The 25137-nt window shown below is 38.5% G+C and overlaps 2 protein-coding genes across 5 annotated transcripts in view; one reads left to right on the top strand and one right to left on the bottom strand.

Moving 5' to 3' along the window:
* Positions 1-7139: 7139 nt before the first annotated feature.
* Positions 7140-13105, bottom strand: PLK2 (polo like kinase 2). Its single transcript, XM_017656512.3, has 14 exons — positions 12718-13105; positions 12018-12125; positions 11757-11873; positions 11431-11560; positions 11118-11205; positions 10560-10655; positions 10255-10453; positions 10019-10166; positions 9577-9674; positions 9158-9287; positions 8669-8909; positions 8419-8548; positions 8064-8174; positions 7140-7927 (listed from the first exon to the last, which is right to left on the bottom strand). Exons 1-14 carry the CDS (start codon positions 12985-12987, stop codon positions 7736-7738), a joined length of 2058 nt encoding a protein of 685 aa, XP_017512001.1. The 5' UTR covers positions 12988-13105; the 3' UTR covers positions 7140-7735.
* A 110-nt stretch (positions 13106-13215) lies between these two features.
* GAPT (GRB2 binding adaptor protein, transmembrane) overlaps positions 13216-25137 on the top strand; it is a 34736-nt gene continuing 22814 nt past the window's right edge. For all 4 annotated transcript variants that reach the window (XM_017656513.3, XM_017656514.3, XM_037022327.2 and 1 more), the window contains exon 1: positions 13216-13880. The gene's annotated coding sequence lies outside the window, so the exon portion shown is untranslated. The remainder of the gene's footprint in view (positions 13881-25137) is intronic.

Here is a 25137-nt window from a genome sequence, read left to right as displayed (position 1 = left end):
AAATCCTACCATTTGCAGCAACATGGATGGAGCTAGAGGGTATTATGCTCAGTGAAATAAGCCAAGCGGAGAAAGAGAAATACCAAATGATTTCACTCATCTGTGGAGTATAAGAACAAAGGAAAAACTGAAGGAACAAAACAGCAGCAGAATCACAGAACTCAAGAGTGGACTAACAGGTACCAAAGGGAAAGGGACTGGGGAGGATGGGTGGGAAGGGAGGGATAAGAGGGGGGAATAAGAAGGGGGGTATTAAGATTAGCATGTATGGGGGGATGGGGGAAAGGGGAGGGCTGTACAACACAGAGAAGACAAGTAGTGATTCTACAACATTTTGCTATGCTGATGGACAGTGACTGTAAAGGGGTTTATAGGAGGGACCTGGTTATACAGAGGATCAAAGCCTATGTTGGCTACCCCGGAAATGAACTAAGATATGATATGAAAAAGAACTTCCAACATCAGCACTCTCTGGAAGACTCATGTCAGAAGATGATCATCAAAAAACCCCAACAAAGATCCACACGCAGCTACAGCTATAGATGCATTCATTCCACCGGTTCCTGGACTTGCCATGGGAATGAAGAGGGAGATGTCTAAGCTGGCCTGTGCATACAGTAAAACAACAAATTTGACTGGATCTATACTGTTGGAACTCAACCAAGAATTAGGAGAAGTGCAAATTGTAGTGCTCCAAAATCTTACAACTACAGACTATTTACTGTTAAAAGAACATATGGGATGTGAACAGTCCCCAGGAATGGGCTGTTTTAATTTGTCTGATTTCTCTCAGACTGTTCAAGTTCAGTTGGACAATATCCACCATATCATAGATAAGTTTTCACAAATGCCTAAGGTGCCTAACTGGTTTTCTTGGTTTCACTGGAGATGGCTGGTAATTATAGGTATGCTTTGGTTATGTAACTGTACTCCTATTATGTTAATGTGTGTGCGCAATTTAATTAGTAGTTTAAAACCTATGCATGCTTATGTTACTCTACAAGAAGATATGTCAAAGAAATAATCAATCTTCCCATGTTTTCTTCCACCTGCTACTTCTATAGCTTTTCTTCTTCCTTCCTAATTACAATCCTTAAATAGAATTCGTGCCTCATATCGAATTTACCGTGTATCATAATTCTTCCAAGTGGTAAAGATACCTCAAGACAAATGCTGGGCATAGAAGCCACAGGGCATAAATCTGCAAAGAAGTAAAAAACCAACCTTTTCAAACAATATGGCTTCTCTCTCACTTACCAACTTTACATTTCCCTGTATGGCCCCAGAAGATGACTGGTTAGCCAGAGATGGGTAAGATTCCTCAAGGGAGGAACAACCTAAGACAGGCACAGTCGCAGGGGGCCATCAGGTGAGAAATTGGGGATCAACAGAGGTGAGGCTTAGAACCTCTCCCCCCCTGTTCTGACAGAAATCTTCTGCATCCGTGGATGTTTTATTGCCCTTGTCCAGCTTGGATTAACACATAGTCTACAGGCACACACCTGATCATCTACATTTGCTCTCTTATAACACTAAACTATGTTTTCTACCTTTATCTTGCATCTACCTACCACTTCAGCATTTTATTAAAAATAATAATAATAAAGAGAGAAATGTGGTATCCACATATAAATCAAGTATAAAAATCAAACGAATATTCATATTTGGACTGATTGTTTATAGTTCATAATGCATGATCAAAACCGAAAGTTTCTGTGATGACTGCCCTTGTACTGTTCACCATGTAACTTATTCACCATGTAAGAATTCGTTCACCATGTAAGAACTTGTTCGTTATGCTTCAGAAGATTGGAGACTGACGAGAATTAGGCTTGGGGTGGATTAATGATTGTGCATTGAGCATTGACTCCCCTATACAGAATTTTATTGTTGTTAACAACCATTTGATCAATAAATAGGAGAGATGCCCTCACAAAAAAAACAAAAAAACAAAACAAACAAAAAAAAAAGTACACACTTCCAATTGTAAAATAAATAAGTAACCGGGATGTAATGTATAGCATAAGGAATATAGTCAAATATTGTAACAACTTGGTATGGTGATAGCTGGTACCTAGAATTATCATGTATATAAATGTTGAATCACTGTGTTGTACACCTGAAACTAATGTAATACTGTGTGTCAACTACCCTTCAATAAAAAATTATTATCTACAAAAAAAAAAAATAAGTTGCATAAATTTACAACTAAATAAATTATACTCAAAACATGTCATGATCTATATTGTACATTATTTATGTCTACTATATGTTATATAAAGTGGAAATACTTTATAATGGTAAGCTGCTATGCAACTTTTTCCCACCCCACATTCAGTGAATTACACTGGTAGCTTGAAATAGCCACAGTGAAAGTATTTACACCACAGAAATTGGCAAATACAGTAAATCAGGGTTCTCCCAGTCTCTCAAAGAGCTGTCTGTTAAACATTTCTTAGTACACTACTATTTATGTCATTATCTAATTCTCTCTTCACACTCCCTCCCAGGCAGCTGTATTACTTGTTGAGACTTTGCACTTATTTAGCTCTTGAAATACTTAGATTATCTTCCACATGGTTCTAAAGCTCTTTGAAATTCACATAATCATAAATTTTCACATTCTTTTTGTTTAGTAGGACTACACAAATCAGAGAATAAACTGATATCTGAAAGAAATTATTTTGGCCTGTTTAACATGATCCCAAATTTAAAGGTCATTCTGCTATACTTATTCCAAAGCAGTATAAAAGAAAGGTGTGCTTGATTTTAATTCATTTAGGCCTATTGCCTGGTTTCTTGCAGCACTAATTTGTTATGGGCCTGAAAGGGAGAATTTGTTCTAACTTTCATGGTTAGGTTAAATATCTAATCATTCAGTATTTCATAACAGATATCTCAGTAAATTCATTAATTTTTTCTTAACTTGGAAGTGAAATTATTGTACTTCAGTCATTAAAATCAATTTTGTTTTATATATAAATATACTATAAAGCTAATCCCAGGGGCAAAATCCATATATTCTATTCAACTGAATTTAAAACATTGATGAACCATGATATTAGATTCCAACACTGCATATGGGAGTTTAACTTTTTAATTCAAATCCACTAACATAACTAAATTGTGGCAGTTCAAACAAAAAGATGCTTTCCATTACTAAAGTTAATAAGGCATAAAGAAGTGCTAGAACAAAGCATGAATCTAAGTATATATAGAAGAGAATCCCTTACAAGTCAAGGAAAAACAAAATGGAATCTACAGGTTTCTGTATTTAGTAGAATTTATTCCAAGTATTAGAAATATACTGACTCTCCCATGCATGGAATTGCTACAAAAGATGAATATTGGTTTCTCTGTGTATCTTATGAAAATGTACATTATTCATTTTTAATCACATCTATTTGCATTAGACTAACATCTCTGTAATGTAAAAAAGATCTGATGATGTTTCTAATGATAGAAACCTAAAACAAGAATGATTCCAGTTTTAATGCCCCTTATCCTATTTTGTTCCTTCTCCAAACATCCACTGCCTGTCATCCTCCTGTGTAGTGAACTAAATATAGCCCTTAGCACTTACGTCACTTTGGAAAGTGAAGAAGAGAAGATAGAGGTAGTGCACAATTAATGGAAGAAAAACGTTAAGAAGGTAAGGCTATTCATTTACCTGTTAAAGCTCAGGTCCATCCCTGCCCTTTCCTACTTTGTTCTACAATATAAGAATGTCCCCCATGTAACTACATTTCTCAGGTTCCTCTTCTATTGGCTTTGATTTCATTTGGTCAGTGGGAAGACTGGAAGGCAAAAAGAAGACAGAATCCAGAATATTTGTCCCCTTTTTTCTCAACCAAAAGTATGTACAGGGGTCATCTCAAGCAGTGACAAAACTTGCTCCATGATTCCAAAGTTCTGGTAGGCAGTAACCAGCATGATTTCACTTTCTGCCAGAGAGCCCCAGTTCTGGAGTCTGGTGTTACCACTTTCTCTCTGGATCCCTCCAGCCATAGAGGTGGTAAGTGTCTTTCTGCTGCTTCTAATCTCTTGGTTGCCTCATCACCTCCCATTCGGCTTCTGAGTTCTTCTGAGTTCTCTCTTTGAAAGTTGTAAATGATTTTTGTATTCCTGACTGGATTGTGATGGACACAGAAAAGAAGACTGGAAGGGGGAGAATTAGAATTAGTCAGCTATTTTCTTTCCTAGGTAACCAGGGTTATTGTTATTATGGGTGTGGAAGGAGGAAGGGGAAACAGAACAAGAAAGGCAGCAAATATTTATTAAGAATCTTTGGTGTGCAAGTGCTTTATTACTATTTCATCTTCACAGATGAGGAAACTAAAGCTTAGAGAGGATAGGTATTTACTGAGATTATATTGTTAATACATGATTGAGGAAAATTTGAACTCAGAACTGATTCCAAAGCTTTCCCACTGGAAATATTTCTTCCCTACTAAACTAAGGCTACATTTAGAAATAGTTCTTGAAGGTTGGGGAACTAAGATATAAAAGTAGTAAATGTCAAATCACCCAAGATCTGGGCTACTGCCATGGCCACACTAAGCTTAGCTGAAGGTAGCTATTACTATGCACCCAAACTAGCTCATCTTTAAAGGTTGCCTTTTATTTCAGCCTATACCCTGGTAGCATTTGGAATGGATAACTGAGAAACATTCTTGGAAACTGAAGGTGTTCATTAAACACATCTGGCACTTGGAAGTTGTTTTTATGGAATTCAGAGTCCTTGGTTTTGGAAGAGTATAATTAATTTATTGGGAAATTTTTATCCTCCTTCCCCTACTGCAAAGGTTTATTGACACTGTTATGTGTTGTGTAGGTGTCCTCAGTACCAAAAAATGCTGCTGGGTAGAAGGGATGACGTGGATCCATCCATATGTGCTCTCACCCACTCCCTCCTGTAATGTTACCCAAACTTAGTTACTCCCAAATCTTGTTCTCTCTTGAGATGTACACATTATATGTCCAACTGTTTTCTGGACCTATTTGGGTATCCTCACGCAAGTCTGATTCAAGTCCTAAACTCACTCTATTTCTCTGTACATCAGGATCTTCCTTTTATATTCCATATTTATTTCAGTTAGTGGCCCCACATATACCACCTTTCCTGCATTGACTTCCCCAGTCAATTATCCCAAGCCCCACCCTCTTCAGGCTCCATATTCTATCAGGTGCCAAATCCTATTAATATCAACTTTCTAAGTCTTTCCCAACTCTTATCATTTATTCATCCATTCAACATTTGACTGCCATATGCCAGGCCTGGTATCCAGTGCTGAGGATAATGAAATGAACCAGATGGGCTAAAGGAGACACTGCCTAACTCTCTATATGATCCTTTTCATAAGTCCTTTCTCACCTGGATCATTGATCTCTTTACTGTCTGGGTTGTCTTTGTCCATCTTCTTCCATGTCCATTTTGTCTGTGCCTCCAGAATGAATTATATAAAACTGATTAGTAGGTTACTTTCTTCCTTAAAATCTTTCACTAACTACTCATAGCCTTCAATGCAGCCTAAATGCCTTGGGATGGCATATGGGACCCAACATGTCTGTTTCTTCCAGCCTTTACCTATGATGCTTCAGACTTACACACACCTACCTCTACTGCAGATTCTTTCACTTCAGGCATCTATACATGTTATTCCCACTGCTTGTAACATACTTCTATTTAACCCCCCAGTTATCTTTCAAAACCCAATAAATAAGTTTCTTCTCTGGAATCCATTCTCTAAGTCCATCCCATGCCTGGGGCTTCTTCATGATTCCTGTTCTCAGTTCCCACAACACCCAGTGCATACCTTTATCATTATATCACAGCACTTATCAGACTAATAGGTAAATGCACTGTCTCCTCCACTCCACTGTGGCTCCTTGAGGGCAGGGAGAGGCTCAAGTTCACTCTACATCTCCAATGCCAGGCCAGATCTGGCACACAGTAGACCCTCAACACATTAAGAGTGGATAGATGCATATTTTGAAGCTGTGAAGTAAAATGTAATCTTACACTGTGAAATTAAAAATGAAGCAATATTTTTAAGTATTTGCAAATTCCTATTTTTTTACTTGCCTGCTTGTAAGAATAAAAATATTCTACTTTTGCACATACAGCTAAAAGGTAATTATCCTGTTTTCTTCAGTGCTTACTATATGCCATTTAACAAAGACTGAAGTTGTATACATAGCCAGAGAACTCTAGTCAACAGGTATTAGTCTAGAACCTGTAAAATATCTGTAACAAGTTCTCCATATTTGACTTTTATTAATAAGATATACCTGATACAAAGTTTGTGATACTTTTAGAAAATTGTAGAAGTACAATCACCATCTCTAAACTCACTACCTTACAAGATCCCAATGTAAACAGAAGGATGCTGCTTTTCTCAGGACAGTGTTTTCCTTATAGTGGGATTACAACTGAACAAGAATGTAGTTGCATCTTATACAGGTCATTGTAAGTTCAGGGAACAGGATGAGCAGCTTTTTACACCTGCCAAACAGTTGATGCCACTGAGAAAAACCTTCTTGGGTTTGCCTCTTGGACGATTTGACAGTTGAAGAGACGGGCCTAAAACCATAGCTTAGTTCTCCCAAACCACTTCTCATCCACAATGCACCAAAAGGAAAAAAAAAAGTACTTACTTTCGGAGTATTTCCCACTACTGGAATTGTGCACTAGGACTGCCAGTACCTTTGGAAGTCTTTAGGCCGTTTAAGCTGAGTAATAAGTGGTGCAAGTATTATAAAGCATAGTTTTGCCCATATCAAAATAAACTTCCTGTATCTACTGACACATAATAACAGGGGTCAGTTTACACAGGATTACTTTGGCTTTCGGGCTACAAGCTAAACTAGTTTTGAGGAAATACTTCAGAGAGAAATTGGTTTTATATTTAGTAGGCCTGTATTTTGGTTCTAACGAGCAGTATTTTGTCATAAACTTCTCTTCTCAAGCTAGATTTATCCAGTGCATGATTCTACTTGATGTATTAAACATTGACTTGCTAGTAACCATTAAGATCTAACTTTCCAGTATGTTTCTATACCCAATAGCATGCAAAGAATCCATGATCAAAGAATGTTGTGATGTGGTAATGTGCCATACCAAAGACAAGAAAGCACTATTTCAGCTTTTTCATACTCTTTATTGCCAACAGTTTAAAATGGTCAACATAAAAAAAATTTTTCATAATAAATACTGCTCTTTGGGCTGTAATAAATAAAAAGTTTATTAACAAGGAATGCACTTTTCCAGCCACAAGTATCTTCAAAAATTAACAAAAAAAATTATATATGGCCATAGTTCACAGTTAAGCAGCCAAAAGCTGCTCCAATTACAGCCTTTAAACAACTTGGGAGCTTCCTCCCTTTTCCCTCCTCTTCAGGAAGTATATTCACAGTTCCAAGTCCTCTGTCTAAAATGCTCTCAACAGAGAGAAGTTAAGAGTCAATGCATCTTTCTGCAAAATTATCTGAAAAACCTTTTAAAACAGGTACATCAAGGAAAACTGCATTCTGGTTCACTCTCAAGATTGTCCAAAGTCAAGAACTGTAAGCCTCGGCCTGGTCTGATTCAACCCAGTCCAGCAGGCCACAGAGGAATTGTTTTCGTACCACCACCTCTCCATCTTCTTCAACATGCTGTAGATCATTCTACCGGCTTCCCTGTAGATCTCACAGTGGAAAAGAGGTGTCCCATAGGGTCCTTTCAAAAAGTCTTTTAGTTACATCTCTGTAAGAGCATGTTCAGAGCATATTCCATTCGATTTTTTAATTCTAATGAACAGCCAGACATCAGCAGAGTTGTCAGTCTAAATGTAGTAGATATCCTGTCCTCATTGATGTAAGTAAGAAGGTATTCCTCATTTTGGCTACAGATAATTATTTTCGTATGGTCATGGTAGAAGTTGACCTTTAAAAAGTAGAGATAGATATTAGATCTATCTGGATATTTAAGAATTAGAAAAGCTTAGTCAATAATTAAATTGGCTAGGAAAATACTGTACTTTTAGGACCTAAACATGCACTCTCTTGAAAGGTTCATTTACCTGGAAGGTCCCATCATTGAAGAGCATCATTAAGGCCTTATCAGATTTTAGCCACTGAAGGAGGTAGAGCCGAGGTCTTCGAATATCAGTAACACTAGGCAGATCTCCACCCTGAACAAGATTAGGAGTTAGTGCCTATAAGGATTTTTCAGTATGCACTCTTTTTCTAAATGCCTCTCAAACTTAAGCATCAGAGTAGCCTGGAGACTCCTGGCCTCATCTCCTAGATTCTGATTCAGGAGATCTGGGGTAAGACATAAGAATCTGCATTTCTAACATGCTTTGAGGCTATGCAGATGCTACTAGTCTGTGGACTGCACTTCGAATATCACTGCTCAAAAGCTACAGTACTTACATCCATGAGGTTCTCCTCCATGTAATGAGAGAAATATTTCAGCACCGTCACTTGACTAATGAATTGTTCAGGAGCATCTGTTGCTGGGAAAACAGAGCATTGGCCAAGCTCTGCATAATAGTGAACTGTTCTAAAAACAGAAATGAAAAGGAGAGAAGAAAAAAAAATAGAAGCAGTTAGTCACTGCTTTCAGATTTCTGTAGTACAAGACTAAAAAACTGACAGGACTTCACTAATTGGATACACTTACTTTTTGTCTGGAAGGAGGCTCATGTGAGCACCGTTGTTGAAAAGGACACCTACAGTGTGGTCTGAGAGCTGGTACCCAAAGCCGTATTTGTTAGAATAATCGACCCATTTGGTGACCCACTGAAAGGAAGTGCTCAGCTGCTCTTTGGGAATGCAGTCAGCTTCCGGCATGTTTTCTAGACATCCTCGAAGGACTCTTGCCACTGTATCCACAACACTTCCCATGGTGCTGTCCTCAAGGCCTGAAAAGTCAGAGGAAGTTATAAAGTAATTAACAACCAAACCGTAGTCTTTGGTAGATGCTAAGTTTCCCTCCACTAATTCTAAGAATATAGGACTCAAAATTGTTCCTTGTCTTTTTCCAATTCCTCTAATTTTGTTTCTTTTACATTAAATTAGGCCATGAAACAAACTAACTGCAGTTACCCAGCATTGAGCCCTAGCATTTACAGCTTCATTATTTAAAACACAATTGCAAACAGCCACTTACACTCACTGCTACTGCTGCAGCTCCCAAGAGTGCCCCTGACTATCATCCGGATAGCATCTCCAACCTGCTGCCTGCTTTCTACTGCGGGCGTTCCAGACCTGGCAGCTGTGGTGGTAGGTGGCGGGAGTTCCTAGAAAAGAGGTGAACTCTAGGTTAAGACGAAATAGTGGCAACTGCTGCGAAAGCTTAGCAAATCCAAAAAGCAATGGACACAAGCCACGAAAAATATGTTGCAGTAACTCAACCGGCATGCCTTGCTAAATAAACCAGAAGAAAAATCTTTTCTTTTAAAGGGCTGGTTGAAATGTTTTAAGTAATATGACATGCTTAAACTGTGATAATCATAGTCCAAGTGATAATTAACAAAGAATAGAAATGATAGGAAGTGTTTATATCTACTTTATTCTTTTCCAGCATACCTCATCTGTCCTGTGTTTGCTGGGTTGCTGAGTTATTGAAGTCTTTTTCAAATCATGCCTAAGCTTGTAAATTTCTTCATCTTCTTTAGATACTCTATCTGTAAATCAAGGAAAAGAATTATGAGCATTGTTCTATCCTAACAAGGTAGGAACAGAGCTAACCACATTTCCTCCTTTTGCATTAATAACCAGCTTACAAGCATCTAAAGAAAAATCAGCATTTTTATCATTGCCATCAATAGCAATTATGCAAGAAGCACACTTTAATGTATATGAAACAAAAAGCTATCAATCACAGTTTGCAGTGTGGATTTATTATGCTATAAAAAGTTCAGTAGTATACTAGGATATAGGCTGAATTATGTTAAACAAAAGTCTCTTTTAACTGAGTTCTCAGATTTAATATAATTTCATATACAGAATAAGAGAAGTCATAACTTACTATGTGTGTCAATATATCTTGCTTTGTCTTTTTTGCCACCAAAAAGAGCAGCAGCCGCTTTCTTAAAGAAATTCTTAGCTGGGCTTGACAAGTGGAAATCTGGAACTGTATGACAACAGCTAGAAGAGAGTCTGTCTGGAGTGAAGCCCTGTGGAATATCAGAAGAGAATTTTAGTAACCTGCTAGGTAATTTTGAGCAATAGCATGTAACAAAAAGATGCAAGAAACACACCAACCTGCAAAAAAAATTCATGTCGAATGATGTCATCCAAACTGGGACGATCTTCTGGATTTTTGGACAACATGCTAGCTATTAAGTGCTTAGCAGGAGCCAGCAATGAAGATGGCATTGTATATCTTGCTTCTCTTATGCACCTGTAAGTTTCTTTCAGATTTGTGGTTTCAAATGGAGGTCTTCCTAGTAACATTGTATACCTATGTGCAAGGAAACATTTCTTTAGCAATAATTCTAAAGCAACTTTTTGAATACTAAGATTTAAATCTAAATTTGCTTTTTGGTAATTTTCATCCATTTACTTACATTACACAGCCTAAGGCCCAAATGTCTGATTCACAGCCATGTCCTTGTTTGTTGAGAACTTCAGGAGAGAGATAATTTGGGGTACCACATATTGTTCTGGAAAGACAAAATATGAAGATTTTATTAGGAACTATTCTACTGTTTAATGTTAGTTCCCTGGATAAAATCTTAAAACTACTATGTTGCATTTCTATTTGGAAACATTTGACTTTTGCTTTTTGGCATCTGAACAACTGATATTTGACCAAATCGATTTGGTAATTTTTAATGCATATACTTTTTTCAGCCACCTGGCAAAGTGTTTTTAACCAAGTATAGCATGGCAAGTATAGCATAGCAAGTACAGACTTCAGGCAAATAAGAGATTTCTTTCATAATCAGCTTAAAAGTACAAGGTATTCTGTCTGGTTCATAATGGGCACCTAATACATGTTTCCTTAAGTTAACATTGTTATGGTTTATAGATTTTAGAATCACCTGTCCTTCTCCAAAACAATAATTGAAAATTAACAAGGACAATTTTGATCTCCACAAAGGTATGTATCTTCCTGACTTTACCTCCTTCTGTGTTCCAAAGGTTCCAGCCTGGCTGCCAAACCAAAGTCCCCAACTTTTAGTTCCATGGCTTCATTAATAAAAAAGTTCCCTAGAGGATAAACAAAACAAAACCTGAATCCCTTTGAAAAGGTGTTCTACCACATGCACACACACTTTGAAAGCAACCAGTTGCCTAATATTAAAGTCATCCATTCAAAAGCAAGATTGCATAGGCTAGATTCCAAATAAGAATATGAATACATAGTAAGGGAGCGAGAGGAGAAAAGAGCACTGTCCCTAACACAAAAGCTGGTGTTCGGAGTAAAGGGCTTACCTAGTTTGAGATCTCTGTGCAGGATTTCTTGTTCATGAAGGTACTTCAGGCCAGACACAATCTGCCTGAGGTAGTATCGGACTTCTGGCTCTGTCAACACCTTCCTCGCTTTCAAGATATGAGCCATGGACTACGAAGAGGAGAAGGAAAAAAAAAATCTGTCAAACCAAGTCATCAAAATCAGTGGTTTCCTTTTGCAGGATGAATGATGAAAGTTAATGTTGTAGTATAATTGCCATCACAGCTAAAATCCCAGATCAAATACAGTATGAATACCATTTTAGTTTGGGAGAAGTAAATGTACTCAAGTAGGAGTTAACACTTACCCTTCTACTGCAATATTCCAAGAGAATATAAATGTTTTCTTTGTCCTCAAAGTAGTGGTAAAACTGGACTACATGTTTATGGTGAAGAATTCTGTGAAGCTCTATTTCTTTGTCAATCTAAAAGAAAATGCAAGATAAGGCTTATTAGGCTCCTGTCACCTCTGAGAAGGCAGTTGCTTACACATGCAGAAGACATTTTCCTAACAGGGAAGGGCCATCCCTGCACACAAAGAAAATACTTTACTCAACAGTCATACACACCTTTTCCCTTTGATGAGGTTTAGCTACTCTGCTGTGAGGAATTATTTTTGCAGCATAGACCTTGTTGTTTGTCAAATCTGTCATCTCATAACATTTTGCAAAGCCACCCTAAAAGGAAACAAAGCCGAGACGGAATTGAGTATGGCAGAAATATGGACGGCAGATTTTTTTAAAATAAATAAATAAATAAATAAAAATAAGAAAGGAAAGCAAATATGGGGGAGGAAGGGTGGACAATGGTATGCAGTCTACCTTTAAAAAGCTCCTTCACAAAGAGAAAAGCACTCCTGAACACACTAAGTTAACAACAGTTTCCTTTCTCTCTTTAGAAAGAGGTGCTTTGTGGAGGGGTTGGGATCCGGGAGAAGAGAAATAATGTCTGAAGAGACTTGTCAAGAAAATTGTCTCGGAAGCTGGTGGAGGGATCTAGGTTTGGTGTAGAAAGCCCTCGCTTCTGGTCTCACGATCAATTTTTTTGGGCTGGGGGAGGCACACAGAGCCGCGGCTACGGACTAAACCCATACGGCGCTGTCGCCGCACAAAAGCCAGTGGAGGGCAGGTGACCAGCCCACGCGCGCCGGGACCGGACCCCGGAGAGAGCAAGAGCGGCGAGCACGCGAGCTCAGGGTCCGGTCAGGCTCGGGGGACGCCCAGGCACACCTCCCTCCCGCCCGGCAGCCGGGTGCCCGCCGCTCGTCACCTTTCCCAGCACTTTGCCTCTGCAGTAGCGCTTCCCCGTCGTGGGGTCGATGATAATTCTCGAGATCTCGGGCCCCGAGTGCGAGTGGTGGTGATGGTGGTGCGGGGCCGCCGGCTGCACCTGCGCCGGGGGCTGCGGCGGCTGCGGCTCCTCGGGGGACTGCTGCGGTCGCTTCTTCTTCAGGTCCCCGCCGCAAGCCTTGCCCAGCGCCTGCTCGCACATCTTGGTGCTGGCGGCCGGCTGATAGGTGATAGTCCGCAAGAGCTCCATCACTACCTACTGCCACCTCCAAAGCACGGACACACGTCCGAGCTAGCTCTCGCCCTCGAGGCCCCGCCGCCACCCACGACCTCGCCGCCGCCTGCGTCCGCCAGTGCGAAGCGATCGCCCGGTGAAGTCTTATATACGGGCCGAGAAGGGGGCGGAGAACCGAAAAGGGATGCGACGTCACAGGCGACGCCCCGCCCCGCGGCCGCCCCAGCGGCCCCGCCGTGCGCCCGGCCCGGCTGGGCTGCTGAGGTCCGGCTTCCGAGTGGGAGCGGACGCGGGCGCAGTGCGGCCGTGTGCCACCCCGAGGAACGCTCGCCGTGAGCTTTGACTGCTTCGAGCTTGAGTTTGAAGTGGAAACCCGAGGGCCGACGCCCGGGCCCGCCCCTCCCCTCAGCCGGGGGGCAGGCCGCGCGGCGGTCGAGCCCCGCCGGCGGCTTCTGTGAACGCAGCCCTCCCCCACACAGTCCTTCCTGAACGCCCCACAGCCCGACGCCTCCAGAGCCACGGTGTGCCTGGGCCTGGGGTCTACGGCCCAACCACGTGAAGCCTCACCTGGCCGACCTGAGGGCCGGGGTGCTGCCGCCCGCTAGCCCCGCCGCCCTCCACCCCCACCAGCTCCCGTCCACACGGGGCCACTGCGGGAAGGCCCGCGTTCGCGGAGCAGCGTTCCGAGCGCGCCGCGTCTGGGTGAAGCGGTCCCCGGGTAGGCCCTATCAGTTGACCGTGGCGGAATAGGCCTGTGTGGCCTCTGCCCTTCACTGTAGAGCGGGCCTTTGTCGGAGGTCAAGTCCTTATCTTGGAGAGGGAAGCCGGTGCCTTTCGAAGGCTTGAGCTTCACGCGGTCTGAAGACGGGATCACGGGCGCCATCTCGTGGAACGCTCCAGAAGCGCAGGTAGCGGTCCGCGTGAGCAGCGGTTAATGAGAATATGGGACTTCGGCAGTTAGTGGTGTTAAAAGCCCCCTTGGTGGTAACGATGGTTTTACAATAGGAATGATCTATCACTTCCTGTTCGGAATGGGTGATACCGAATCACGTGGTTAAAATGGCTTATTTGGTGACCTGGTGCTGGGAGAGTCGTGTCAAGGACTTCGGAGGTGGGTGGATTGGTGGGGATGAAGGGAGCAGAGGCAAATGAGCTGAAACATGCTGTTTACAGACTTTACTATCCAGTTTTGCTAACCTAAGAACACCGTTTTTTGTTTTTGTTTTTGTTTTCGTTTTCCCTCTAATGACAATAGTGTAAATTTTATTGAGCACTTCCGTGAAAGGCAACATATTTAGTATTTTGAAATGCCTTATTTAATCTTACAACAGTTCTGAGTGGGAAATAACTGTTACTCCTGTTTTACAGATGAGGAAACTGGAGCTTAGTTAAATAACTGTATTCTCTAATATATATTTTAGTAGATCAACCAAGTTATGTTAATTAACAGTAGATAAATCCTTTAATCTAAGTTAACAAGATACAGTAAACAGTTTTTTAGCTTTTTTTTAAGGTGTCATTGATATACACTCTTATGAAGGTTTCCCATGAAAAACATCGTGGTTACTACATTCACTATTATCAAGTCCCCCCACAACCGTTTGCAGTCACTGTCCATCAGTGTCGTAAGATGCCACAAAGTCACTACTTGTCTGTGCTAGCCTTGGTAAACAGTTTTTTGATACTAAATTCCAGAGCCATTCAGAATACCAAACTAACAAAGCTCTGGAAGGTGCTTAGAAAAAGGGTTTGCTACAGTCCACTGTCAAGTTTAGGTATGCGTGGTATCAATTATTTCATCAACAAACATTATGAAAAGGTTTGTTTAAAACATTTTCAAAGGCCTTCTGTCTCAAATACTTCCAACATAATGTAGAAAGGAGGCTTCATTAGCACTACAGAGTAGAAAGGGAGAGTCTGTCTCTTGCTTTATTCTTTCTTTAAACAGTTTAGGGCAAGCACAGGCATGTTCCTCATAAATATAAGTAGACTTTGCCCAAGATTATCAGAGCTGGAGTAAGGGGTGGGATGGGGGTAGAAATGAAGAAATACATAATCCTCCCCTTATCCACCTGGGGGGGTGACCTTTGCCCCCCAGATTTATGCAGATCTATTGGTCAGCCTATAGGAGGCTTGGTGGTTTACAAAATATTACCTTAATTTCCAGAGCTAATTTTACACCATGTCTTTATTTTATTGATTGGTAATGAACTTTGTATCTGTATTTGTTCATGGCCATCTAAGATAAAAGGGCTGTGAAGAATAGATGACCATGCTATTTTTCATTATTTCAGTTATTTGCTAATCATACACTTTGTATATATTTTTACCAACTGTGCTTCAGTATTTGACAGACTACTGGACATTCCGTATGAAATTCAGGCCAGTCCTCCAAAACATCCAGGTATTTAATAAAGTGTTAACACTGTACCTGTGTTATGGAATCTTCCATCAACTGGGACAATGTGATTTTTTTGCTTTGTGGTGCCATCATGTGGACAGAACCAGAACTGTAGCCCATAGAACAAAACAGGAAATAAATGTACTTTCCAAAGGAAAGAAATCTTGGCTACAAAATATTTTCCTGTAGCTCTACAGATTTAATACAAATTTAAAGTCCCAATTTGATTTTTAGTGAAAAGCTGACTGTAAACTTGATGTGATATTTGTAAGTGAACAAAAACAGCAAAGCTGTTTTAGAATCAAAGGGGGAAGGCCTTTCTCTACCAACTATCATGACTTACAGTGAAGCTGTAGCAATCAGAACGTGTGGTCCTCTCACAGGGATAGACTAATCAGTGGAATAGAATAAAGAGCCTAGAAACATCCACATACTTGTGGAACTTTGGTATGTGACAGAGGAGGCATGATAGATCAGTGAGGAAAGGAGGGACTGACTATTCAATACATGGAATTAGAAACGTGGTTTTTCCATATTAAAAAAAAATGCAATGTGTATCTCATGCTGTATTAGTTTTCTAGAGCTGCCATAGCCAAATACCACAAACTTATTTTCTCACAATTCTGGAGGCTGGAAGTGCAGATGAAGGTGTGGGCTGGCTTGTTTTCTCCTGAGACCTCTCTCTCTGGCTCTCAGATGGCTGCCTTCTCACCATGTCCTCACGTGATCTTTCTTCTGTGCTTGAGAATCCCTGGTGTGTCTCTGTATGTCCACATTTCCTGTTATTAAGACAGCAGTTAGAAGGAGCTAAGACCCACCCATATAACCTCATTTAACTTGAGTCGCCTCTTTAAAAGCCTCTCTCCAAATACAGACACATTCTGAGTTACTGGGGTTTAGGGCTTCCATATATGAAATTTGAAGGGACTCACTTCAGCCCATAACAGAATGTACAAAAAAATCTATCCAGATGGAATAAAGACTTAAAAATCTATCCAGATGGAATAAGAACAAATCAAAATATTAGTAGAAGATATGAGCAACCAACTTGCTGACGATAGTGTGGGGAAAGTTTTTTTATTGAGATATAGTTGTAATATAACAGGAAGTTTGTACATTTTGACCCCCTTCATCCATTTTTCTCCTCTGTCACCAGCATTTAGTACTATCAATCTATTCTCTAAGTTTCTTTTTTTTTAGTTTCCACATATAGGTGAGAATATCAGTATTTGCCTCTCTAACTTATTTCGCTTAGCATAATGCCCTCAAGGTCCATCTATGTTGTTGCAAATGGCAGGATTTCTTTCTTTGTAATGGATGAATAATTGTGTGTGTGTGTGTGTGTGTGTGTGTGTGTATACATACCATATTTTCTTTGTGTGGTCATCCACTGATGGACACTTGGGTTGTTTCCATTGTTATGTGTAATGTTGCAGTGAGCATGAGAGTACAGATATCTCTTTAAGATTATGATTTCATTTCCTTTGGATATGTACTGAGAAATGGAATTGCTCTATAATATGGTAGCTCTATTCTTAGTTTCTTGAAAACCTATGTAAATACTGCTTTCCATAGTGAATGTACCAGGTTGCATTTCTTCCAAGAGCATATAAGAGTTCCCTTTCTCCACATGCTTGCCCACATTTGGCATCTCTTGTCTTCCTCATAGCAGACATCCAAACAGGTGTGAGGTGATATCTCATTGCAATTTTGGTTTGCATTTCCCTGATGATTAGTGATGTTGAACACCTTTCCTTGTACCTATTGGTCATTTGTGTATCTTTGGAAAATGTCTCTTCATGTTCTTTGTCCATATTTAATTGATTTATTATTATTATTATTTGCTATTGAATTGTGTGAGCTCCTTGTATATTTTGGATATATTTATCACTTATCAGATAAGTAGTTGGTAAATACTTTCTCCCATTCTGTAGTTTTCCTTTTCATTTTGTAGATAGTTTCCTTTGCTGTGGAAAAGCTTTTTAGTTTGAAGTAGTCTGATGACATTGTATATCTGAACCTTGGTTGATTTCCTTAAACCTCTTATTTTGAAAAACAAAAATCCTTATTCCTTGTTAATTATTGGAACTTTGAAAAATACAGAAACCTTAAAGGAAGCAGTATTAATAAGGTTACATTTTTAAAACTCTATAAGAAAAAACAGGGAATAACAATTCTAAAGTGGTCCTCTCTCCTACTCCATTTTGGATTTCTTGGCATTTCTTCCAAGTAGTTGTTTCATTCCCTTCCTTCTCCACCCAGATGGCTATTTTCAGCATAGGCATTCACTTCCTACTTCACTGAAACCATCACCTGGAGGTGGAGGCTCACCCCTGCCAGGCTGAGAGGGAGAGCTGTCTTCCTAGGCCTGAAGGCAAGTTCCTCCCTCTGTGCCCCCCTCCCCAATTGTATTCCTTCAAGCCGTCTTCACTGCCCAACATCTTGAATTGCTCTTTGGGTCCTAAACCATTTTAACCCTGATGATCTGGCTAAAGAGTATTGTAAAGAGAATTCTATTTTCCTTTTCATCACTGCCCAACTTATTTAGTGATCTAAACAGACTACGAACTCTGTATCATCTGCAGACACTGCATTCACAAAAATTCTAATGATTATTCTGTTTGACTTTTGTGCAGTGTGTGGCACTTTCCTCAATCCCTCTTTCTCTGCTGTCATGTGTAGCTCCTGGAGTCCCTTCTGCCTTCTCTTCCGGTTCTCTCCCTATGCCCCTGGCTTTTTCTGGTCCTTCTCAGTCTCTTCAGGTACTCTAACTCACAGGCCCTCAAATGTCTTGGTTCATGTGCTTCTGAATAAAATAATTATATGCTACCTCACACATTTTAAAAATTGGTATGTAAATATTTCATAAGATTAATGGTTGTAAAGAATATAGTAACTTATGCAGTAAATATTGTATGTGTACATTGAACACATTTTTGTCAAAATCATGTAGCTGCACCTTCAGTTTATGGAAAACTTCCACTATATAACTTAATTGGCAAACACAGTCTTCACTGTCAAACTGTCAGTCAGAAAACTGACTTTGTGTCCCAACTCCAATAAATGTCTTAATACGTGTATCTGATAACCACTTACTTCTAAATTCTAAGTCATAACTGGGGGGAAAAGAAAGGTATAAAAAGGAAAGAAAGAAACAATGTAAGGCATGAGGTCTCGCCACAGGTTTGGCACTTAGAGGAAGCTTCTTACAGGAGTTCTGCATCTCGAATTTTCCCTTTGTTCTGGGGGCTCCAGAGCTATTTGCACCTTGTGGAAATGCACAAAAGTAAAGTTCTTGGAAGATGAATAGATGTATGGATGGGTGGGTGGACAGCTGAGAAGTATGCTCTTGCATTTTACCATGAGAGAAGGGCAATTGTGAAAGAGAAATTGGGAAAGGAGAACAAGTAGACAGGGATTCTCAGTCAGATCAGCTTCAGGAAAGAGGCTGTGTAACAGCTAGGAATTTGTGAATTGAGTCATCCAGTTATTTCTAGGTGGATGACTCAGAAATCTATTGATTTCTTCTTGCACTTACAAGCACCAACCAGATGTTTTTATTTAAAGATCTCACATTTAACTGGAGATTTTTACCTCATAGCACAACAATAAAATCTATAAAATTTTATGTGAAAGTGTTAATTCAAGTATTCACAGCCTGAGACAAGAATTCAACTAGAACTGACAACCTAATTGTCTCTGCCTTAAAGTTTCACAGGATGCCGGCACAATCCCAGTCTTCTAGCAGGCCTTTTTTCTCTACCCACCCTCTTTGTGATTTAGTGAGCCTCAAGCAAGTTCAGAGGGAATCAGGTGTCCTACCTTTTGTGTGAGAAAGGCGGACAAAAAAAGTGGATACAAATATCATATATATGCATATAAGTAGGTAAGAAAGATAGATATATCTGCTTATATTTTCAGAAAGAAACTGCAAGAGGTAAAGCCAGACACTACTGAAAGTACCTACTGGGATTTTTAGGGATTTCTAGATACATTTAGGGATGGGGGTGGGGTATAAACAGGTGAAGTGAACAGAAATGGAAGCAATACTTCTTGACGCATACTTTTATGTAATTTTGACTTCCAAATCATTTAAATGTTTTACACATTCAAAACAAGCAATCCCTAAAGTTGAAAACATTTTAAAAGGAAAGACACTAACTGTATTTCAAAACTTAAATAATTACTTTGAATGACTAGAATATCATATTCTTGCAGAAAACCTGTGGAAGAATATAGTCTAGGGACAAAAAGAGCTTCAGTTTCAGTGGTTTTATTGTTAATATAGTAGTGATATTGTTATTTGGAAATCATTTTATGTACATTATAGAGCTAAAACAAATTATCTATTTTGTCACATTATATAATGAAAATTTCATCTTAAGAGATGATTGTAAAATCAAAATAACTAGATAAAATCCTATAAGCCATATTTGAATTAATAAATGTCAACTTAAACTCCTGACCTTAAAAATGTGAATAGTGAATATAATTGATTAATACACTTGAAGCATATAAAAATTTATGAAATGACAATGATATAAAAAAAAAACAAAAACTTCCTTGCCAACATATTATACCAAACCCTTATTCTTAAAATTGGTAATTAAAGGGAATGTATTAATTTATTAATCTTGTAATTCAGGATCACAGAATAACCCCAGTTGATGAGGAAAATTTTACCACAGTTTATTAAGATATAATTGACATACAACACTGTGTGAGTTTAAGGTGTATAGTATAATGATCTGACTTACATATATTGTGAAGTGATTACCACAATATGTTTATTTACCACTCATCATCTCATATAGATACAAAACGAAAGAAAAGGAAAGATACTTTTTTCCTTGTGATGAGAACTCTTAGGAGAGTGTCTTCTTGTCCTTGATTGCCTCTTAGTTTGAGCAAATCAGCTATAAAATGCATTGGAAACAAGTAGGAAAATTAATATGAACTAAATATTAGATATTAAGGAACTACTGTTTATTTTGCAAGGTGTGATAGAAATGTTGTAGCTATATAGGAGAATTTCCTCGTTTTAGAAGACACATTCTGCAGTACATAAGGATAGCATGTTACTGTGTTTGTAACATACTTTTAAATGGTGATAGAGTGGGGAGAATATGTGTAAACAGTTGTTGAATCTGGTGGTGGATATATGGGTGTTCACTGTACCCTTTTTCACACAATTCTATGTTTCAATTTATTTCACAATTATGTTAAATAAAATAAGCTATGTGCTGCCAGCTTGTCATTTCTGCTCCACAGTGAGGTGCCAGCAGCCCAGAACTCTCCCTTTCCCTCAGGGCTTTTCCCCTTCTGCTGTGGCTGGAGATCTTGAGTTGCAGGCACCACACTGAGCCTCGGGAACCAGGCTTGCTCTTTGCAGTCCTAAATTCCCAAAAACTGAGTTAATTATAGATGTAGAAGTGGGAGGAGGAGCGAGGGGCGGAGGGAGGCATTGTTTGGGCAGAGTAGGCTTGGGGCTTCTTAAATGCAGGGGGTCACTTCCTACCAAAGCCACTCACAGGCCTCCAGGACAGAGCCGAGGAAGCCTGTCCCACTGTTGCCTACCCCAGGCGGCACTGAGATAAGCACACCTACCTCTCCCCAGCCTTCCTGGGGAGCAGCTAAGCTGCAGCTTCCTTCCTTCCTTTACAGGTCCAGAGCTGGGGCATCTTCTCCCTTGGCTGGTGGTGATAGCCTCCTCGATGCATCTCCTCTTTCTTCCTTTCTCTCTGCCCTTCCCCAAGTCAAAAACCAAAAAGGCAAACAAAATCAGTGCTTATTTGCTTACTCTTCCTCCTGTTGGTTCATTCAGTTTTTTCAGACACCTTTCAGTAAACCAGTTGCTGGAGAAATGCTCTCTCCCCTCAGCCTTGAGTTAAACTCCTCCTTGTCCATCCCTTTTGCCCTTACTAGTTCTTTGTGTTGCCCTTTCCTTTCTGCTGAATATTAAATAATAACTAACATTCTTGGTTTCTTACTATATGTCAGGCACTACTCTATGCATTGGCTTATTTAATCACATAACCTGATAAAATATTACAAATTTTAGAGAAGAGGAAGCTGAGGCAGAGAGAGGTTCAGTAGCTTATGCGAGATCAAATCTAAGATGTATCTAATCTTCTTAATGGTCTTACATTTATAAATTTGTTTATCCACAAAATAATTGGGTTCCTGCCCTGTGCCATGTATACACTGTTGTAGTCACAGGGAATATAGCACTGAAGAAAGCAGTGTACCTTCTTCTGGAGCTTTCATACCTGTGCGAAAGAAAAATAACAACCAAGTAATTAAATAATATAAAACAAGGTATGTATCAGAAATCTTGATCAGCTGATAGACAGTAACAGAGGGAGGGTGAACCGAGAAGGCCTCTCTGAAGAGCTGAATCTGTCACTGAAAAATATTTTTATATGTATTTTTCTATAGGCAAACTATTCTCAATTCAAACATTAAAACCTATAAAAAAGTGATCAGAAAAGTTAATCTATCTGCAAAAGTAATGTATAAAGAAGTAAATGGGAAAAAACCCTATTATTAGTTCTCTATTATTTCAGAAATTTTATGCTTTATTCACATTTAAGACTATAAAAATACATACTGTTTTCTCTTCCTTTTTTATTCCAAGTAAACATGCTTTAGTATACCATATGCTGTCCTGCTTGCTTTTCACAATATTTATTTTGGAGATCTTACCATATCAATACTTAACAAACTTCTTTATTTTGTGTCTACAATTGCCTACATTTTCATTGTATGGATGTACCATCATTTATTTAACCAGTCCTTTATTGATAGGTATTTAGATTTTTTTTCTAGTCTTTACTTATTACAAACAATGCCCTAGTGAATAACCTTATATATGTTAAGGGTTAGCAAACTGTTTCTATAAAGGCCAGATAGTGAATATTTTAGGTTTTGTGGGCCTTATGGTCTCTGTTGCAGCTACTCAACTCTGCTGTTGTAGCATAAAGGTAGCTATAGACAATATGTGAGCAAATAGGCATGGCTGTTTTACAATAAAACCTTGTTTACTAAGCAGACATAGATCTAAATTTGGCCAGTGTGCTCCTTTATTTGCAGATGTCTGTTATTCATATATGGGATTATCTCCATAGGGTAAAGTTATAGAAATAACACAGTACATGAATTCCTAATTCCTGTCAAATTACCTTTCACCAATATTGTACCAATCTGCATTCCTAACAGCAGTATACAAGAGCACTTGTTTCTTCAGCACTTCACCAATGTAGTATATACCCACAGATTTGAGGTTTTTTGTCAATTTCATAGTGAGAAAATAGCATTTCAGTATAGTTTTAATTTCAATTTCTCTTCTTAGGTTGAACCAATGTAAGACCATTTATTTTCTAATAGCTAATAGGTTTATTGAAAATAATTTTCCAGCTGTCTTTTGATTTATTTTTTAATGAGAAGAGTTTTTAAATATAATCACATCAACGTATCTCCTTTTATGGATTCTGGATTTTGGGTAATAGTTAAAAGAGCACAGTCCACGGCTATAAAAGAATTCTTCTGTATCATGTTATGAGTTCGCATTTTATATTTCAAATTTCATCTGTTTGGAATTAAGCCAGTATAAAGTATGGATCCATTTTACTTTCTTTCCCAGTGGTTACTAAATTGACCCCATGAGTTTAGTAAATTCTCTACCTAAATAATGAGGTAAACCTGATTTCAGTTGGCACCTTTACAGAACACTAAAATATATATGTGGAGCCTATTTCTCAACTTTCAATTATGTTCCATTAATTTGCCTGATTATTCATGTGCCAGTATTAGATTAATTACTGAAGTTTTATGATATATTTTAGTACCTGATAAAGTTAATCCACCCCAACTTTCCTTTATTTTAGGGTTTTCCTTGACATGCTTGAAAATTTTTTATATGAACTTTAGAATCTTCTTGCTAAGGCTTTTTTAAAACTGCTTTATTTATATTGAGTTGAATTTAAAATTTAATCTAAGGAGAATTAATAACTTTAAGACATTTCATCTTCCTCTCCAAAAATATGGTCCAGGTTTCCATTTGTTCAAGTGTTCTCTGTCTTTTCAAGAGTTTTCTTCATATAGGTCTTGCATATTTCTTACTTATTCTTAGATATGTTAATGTTTTGTTGTTATTGTTGCTTTTTTAAGTAAGATATTTCCTTCCATAACATTTTCTAATTGCTGTTTATTTCTCTATATTCATTTCTGTATCTTGCTACTGAATTCTACTCCTTATAGTGATGTAAAAAAAATTTATTCTCCAGGGTTTTCCAGGAATACACATTATCTGTATATATTAAGTTTTACTTCCTCTGCATTTTAATACCTTTAATCTTTCTTCTTTAATTACAGGGCCTAGTACTTCTGGTGGAGTATAAAGAGAGATAAAGATGAGTATCCTTGCTGTTTCCTAACTTTAGCTCTAGAGCTTCTGGTGTTTCCCCATTAAGCATGATGCTAACTAAGCTTTTAAGTTGAGAGCTGTATTTTATCACTATAACTAAATATCTGTTGACTCTTAATTTGAGTGTTTTTGTTAACAATAGATGCTGACAAAAAATAAAAAGAATAGATGCTGACATCGTCAAATGCTTTTTAAGCACTTGTGAAAATGATTATTTAACTTTTGACATGTCTATTAATATACACCCACTAATATTGCATTGTATTTGTAAATCAGTGATTTTGAATTCTCAATATTGAAGCATCCTTGCATTCTTGGAATGAACTCCACTTCATCATTGGTGAAATATTCTGTTACTATGCTGCTGGCTTTCATTTGCTTATGTCTTATTTTTAAATTCCATAAATATTCATAAGTGATTATCTCTAGTCTTCTTTGCAAAATCTTTGACAGGTCTTGATGTAAGTGTTGAGGTTGCCTCATAAAAATGAATTCTAAGGCTTTATTTTATTCTATGACTTGGAGCAACTTAAACAGTATTGGAATTTTTTAACTTAAGTAGTGTCATAGAATTTCCATGTGAAACCATCTAGGCTGATGTCTCTGTAGGGGGCAGTCCTTTGATAATTTCCTATACTATTTCTGTGGAAACTGCTCAAAAATTTAAATTTTTGAATTTTTCTGGAGTCAGATTCTCAGAAAAATATCTATCTCCTCTTAGATTTAAGTTATTTTTATGGAATAAAGTAGCTCTCCAATTATTCTTTGAATTTCCTCTGTGGTTATTTTAAGTACGTTTTTTCTCTCTCTGCCTCCTTTCTTTTTTTTTATTTTTATTTTTTTGGTATCATTAATATACACTTACATGAACAACATTGTAGTTGCAATACTGCCTTCCCCATGCACTCCCCTACATTATGTGTGCTAATCATAATGCCCCTTTTTCCCGTTATCCCTCCCTTCCCACCCACCCTCACCAGTCCCTTTCCCTTTGGTAACTGTTAGTCCATTCTTGGGATCTGTGATTCCTTCAGTTTTTGCTTTGTTCTTATACTCCACATATGAGTGAAATCATTTGGTACTTGTCTTTCTCCACCTGGCTTATTTCACTGAGCATAATACACTCTAGCTTCTTCCATGTTGTTGCACATGGTGGGATTTGTTTTCTTCTTATGTCTCTGCCTCTTTCTTGAGGACAGGGGTAGGGTAGAGTTCCTACTAACTAACAATGTATCTATTTTATTACTTTTTAAATAGGTTTATCTTCATTCTAATTCATTTATTGATATAATGATGAATTTGCTTCTGAGTATTGTTTTAGTTCAGAATTTTCCAACCT

The sequence above is a fragment of the Manis javanica genome, chromosome 1 (genome assembly GCF_040802235.1).
Source record: "Manis javanica isolate MJ-LG chromosome 1, MJ_LKY, whole genome shotgun sequence".
In the NCBI taxonomy this organism is placed as follows: Eukaryota; Metazoa; Chordata; class Mammalia; order Pholidota; family Manidae; genus Manis; species Manis javanica.
The sequence above is the reverse complement of the archived record's forward strand: the minus strand, read 5'-3'. Positions and strand labels throughout refer to the sequence as shown.

Excerpts from the sequence above, each read along its gene's own strand:
- PLK2 (XM_017656512.3), bottom strand. The coding sequence starts at position 12,987 with ATGGAGCTCTTGCGGACTATCACCTATCAGCCGGCCGCCAGCACCAAG. Across the intron at positions 11,874-12,017 it reads AACCTCATCAAAGGGAAAAG|ATTGACAAAGAAATAGAGCT; the intron begins GTGTGTATGACT and ends ATTTTCTTTTAG. Across the intron at positions 11,561-11,756 it reads TGGAATATTGCAGTAGAAGG|TCCATGGCTCATATCTTGAA; the intron begins GTAAGTGTTAAC and ends TCCTCTTCGTAG.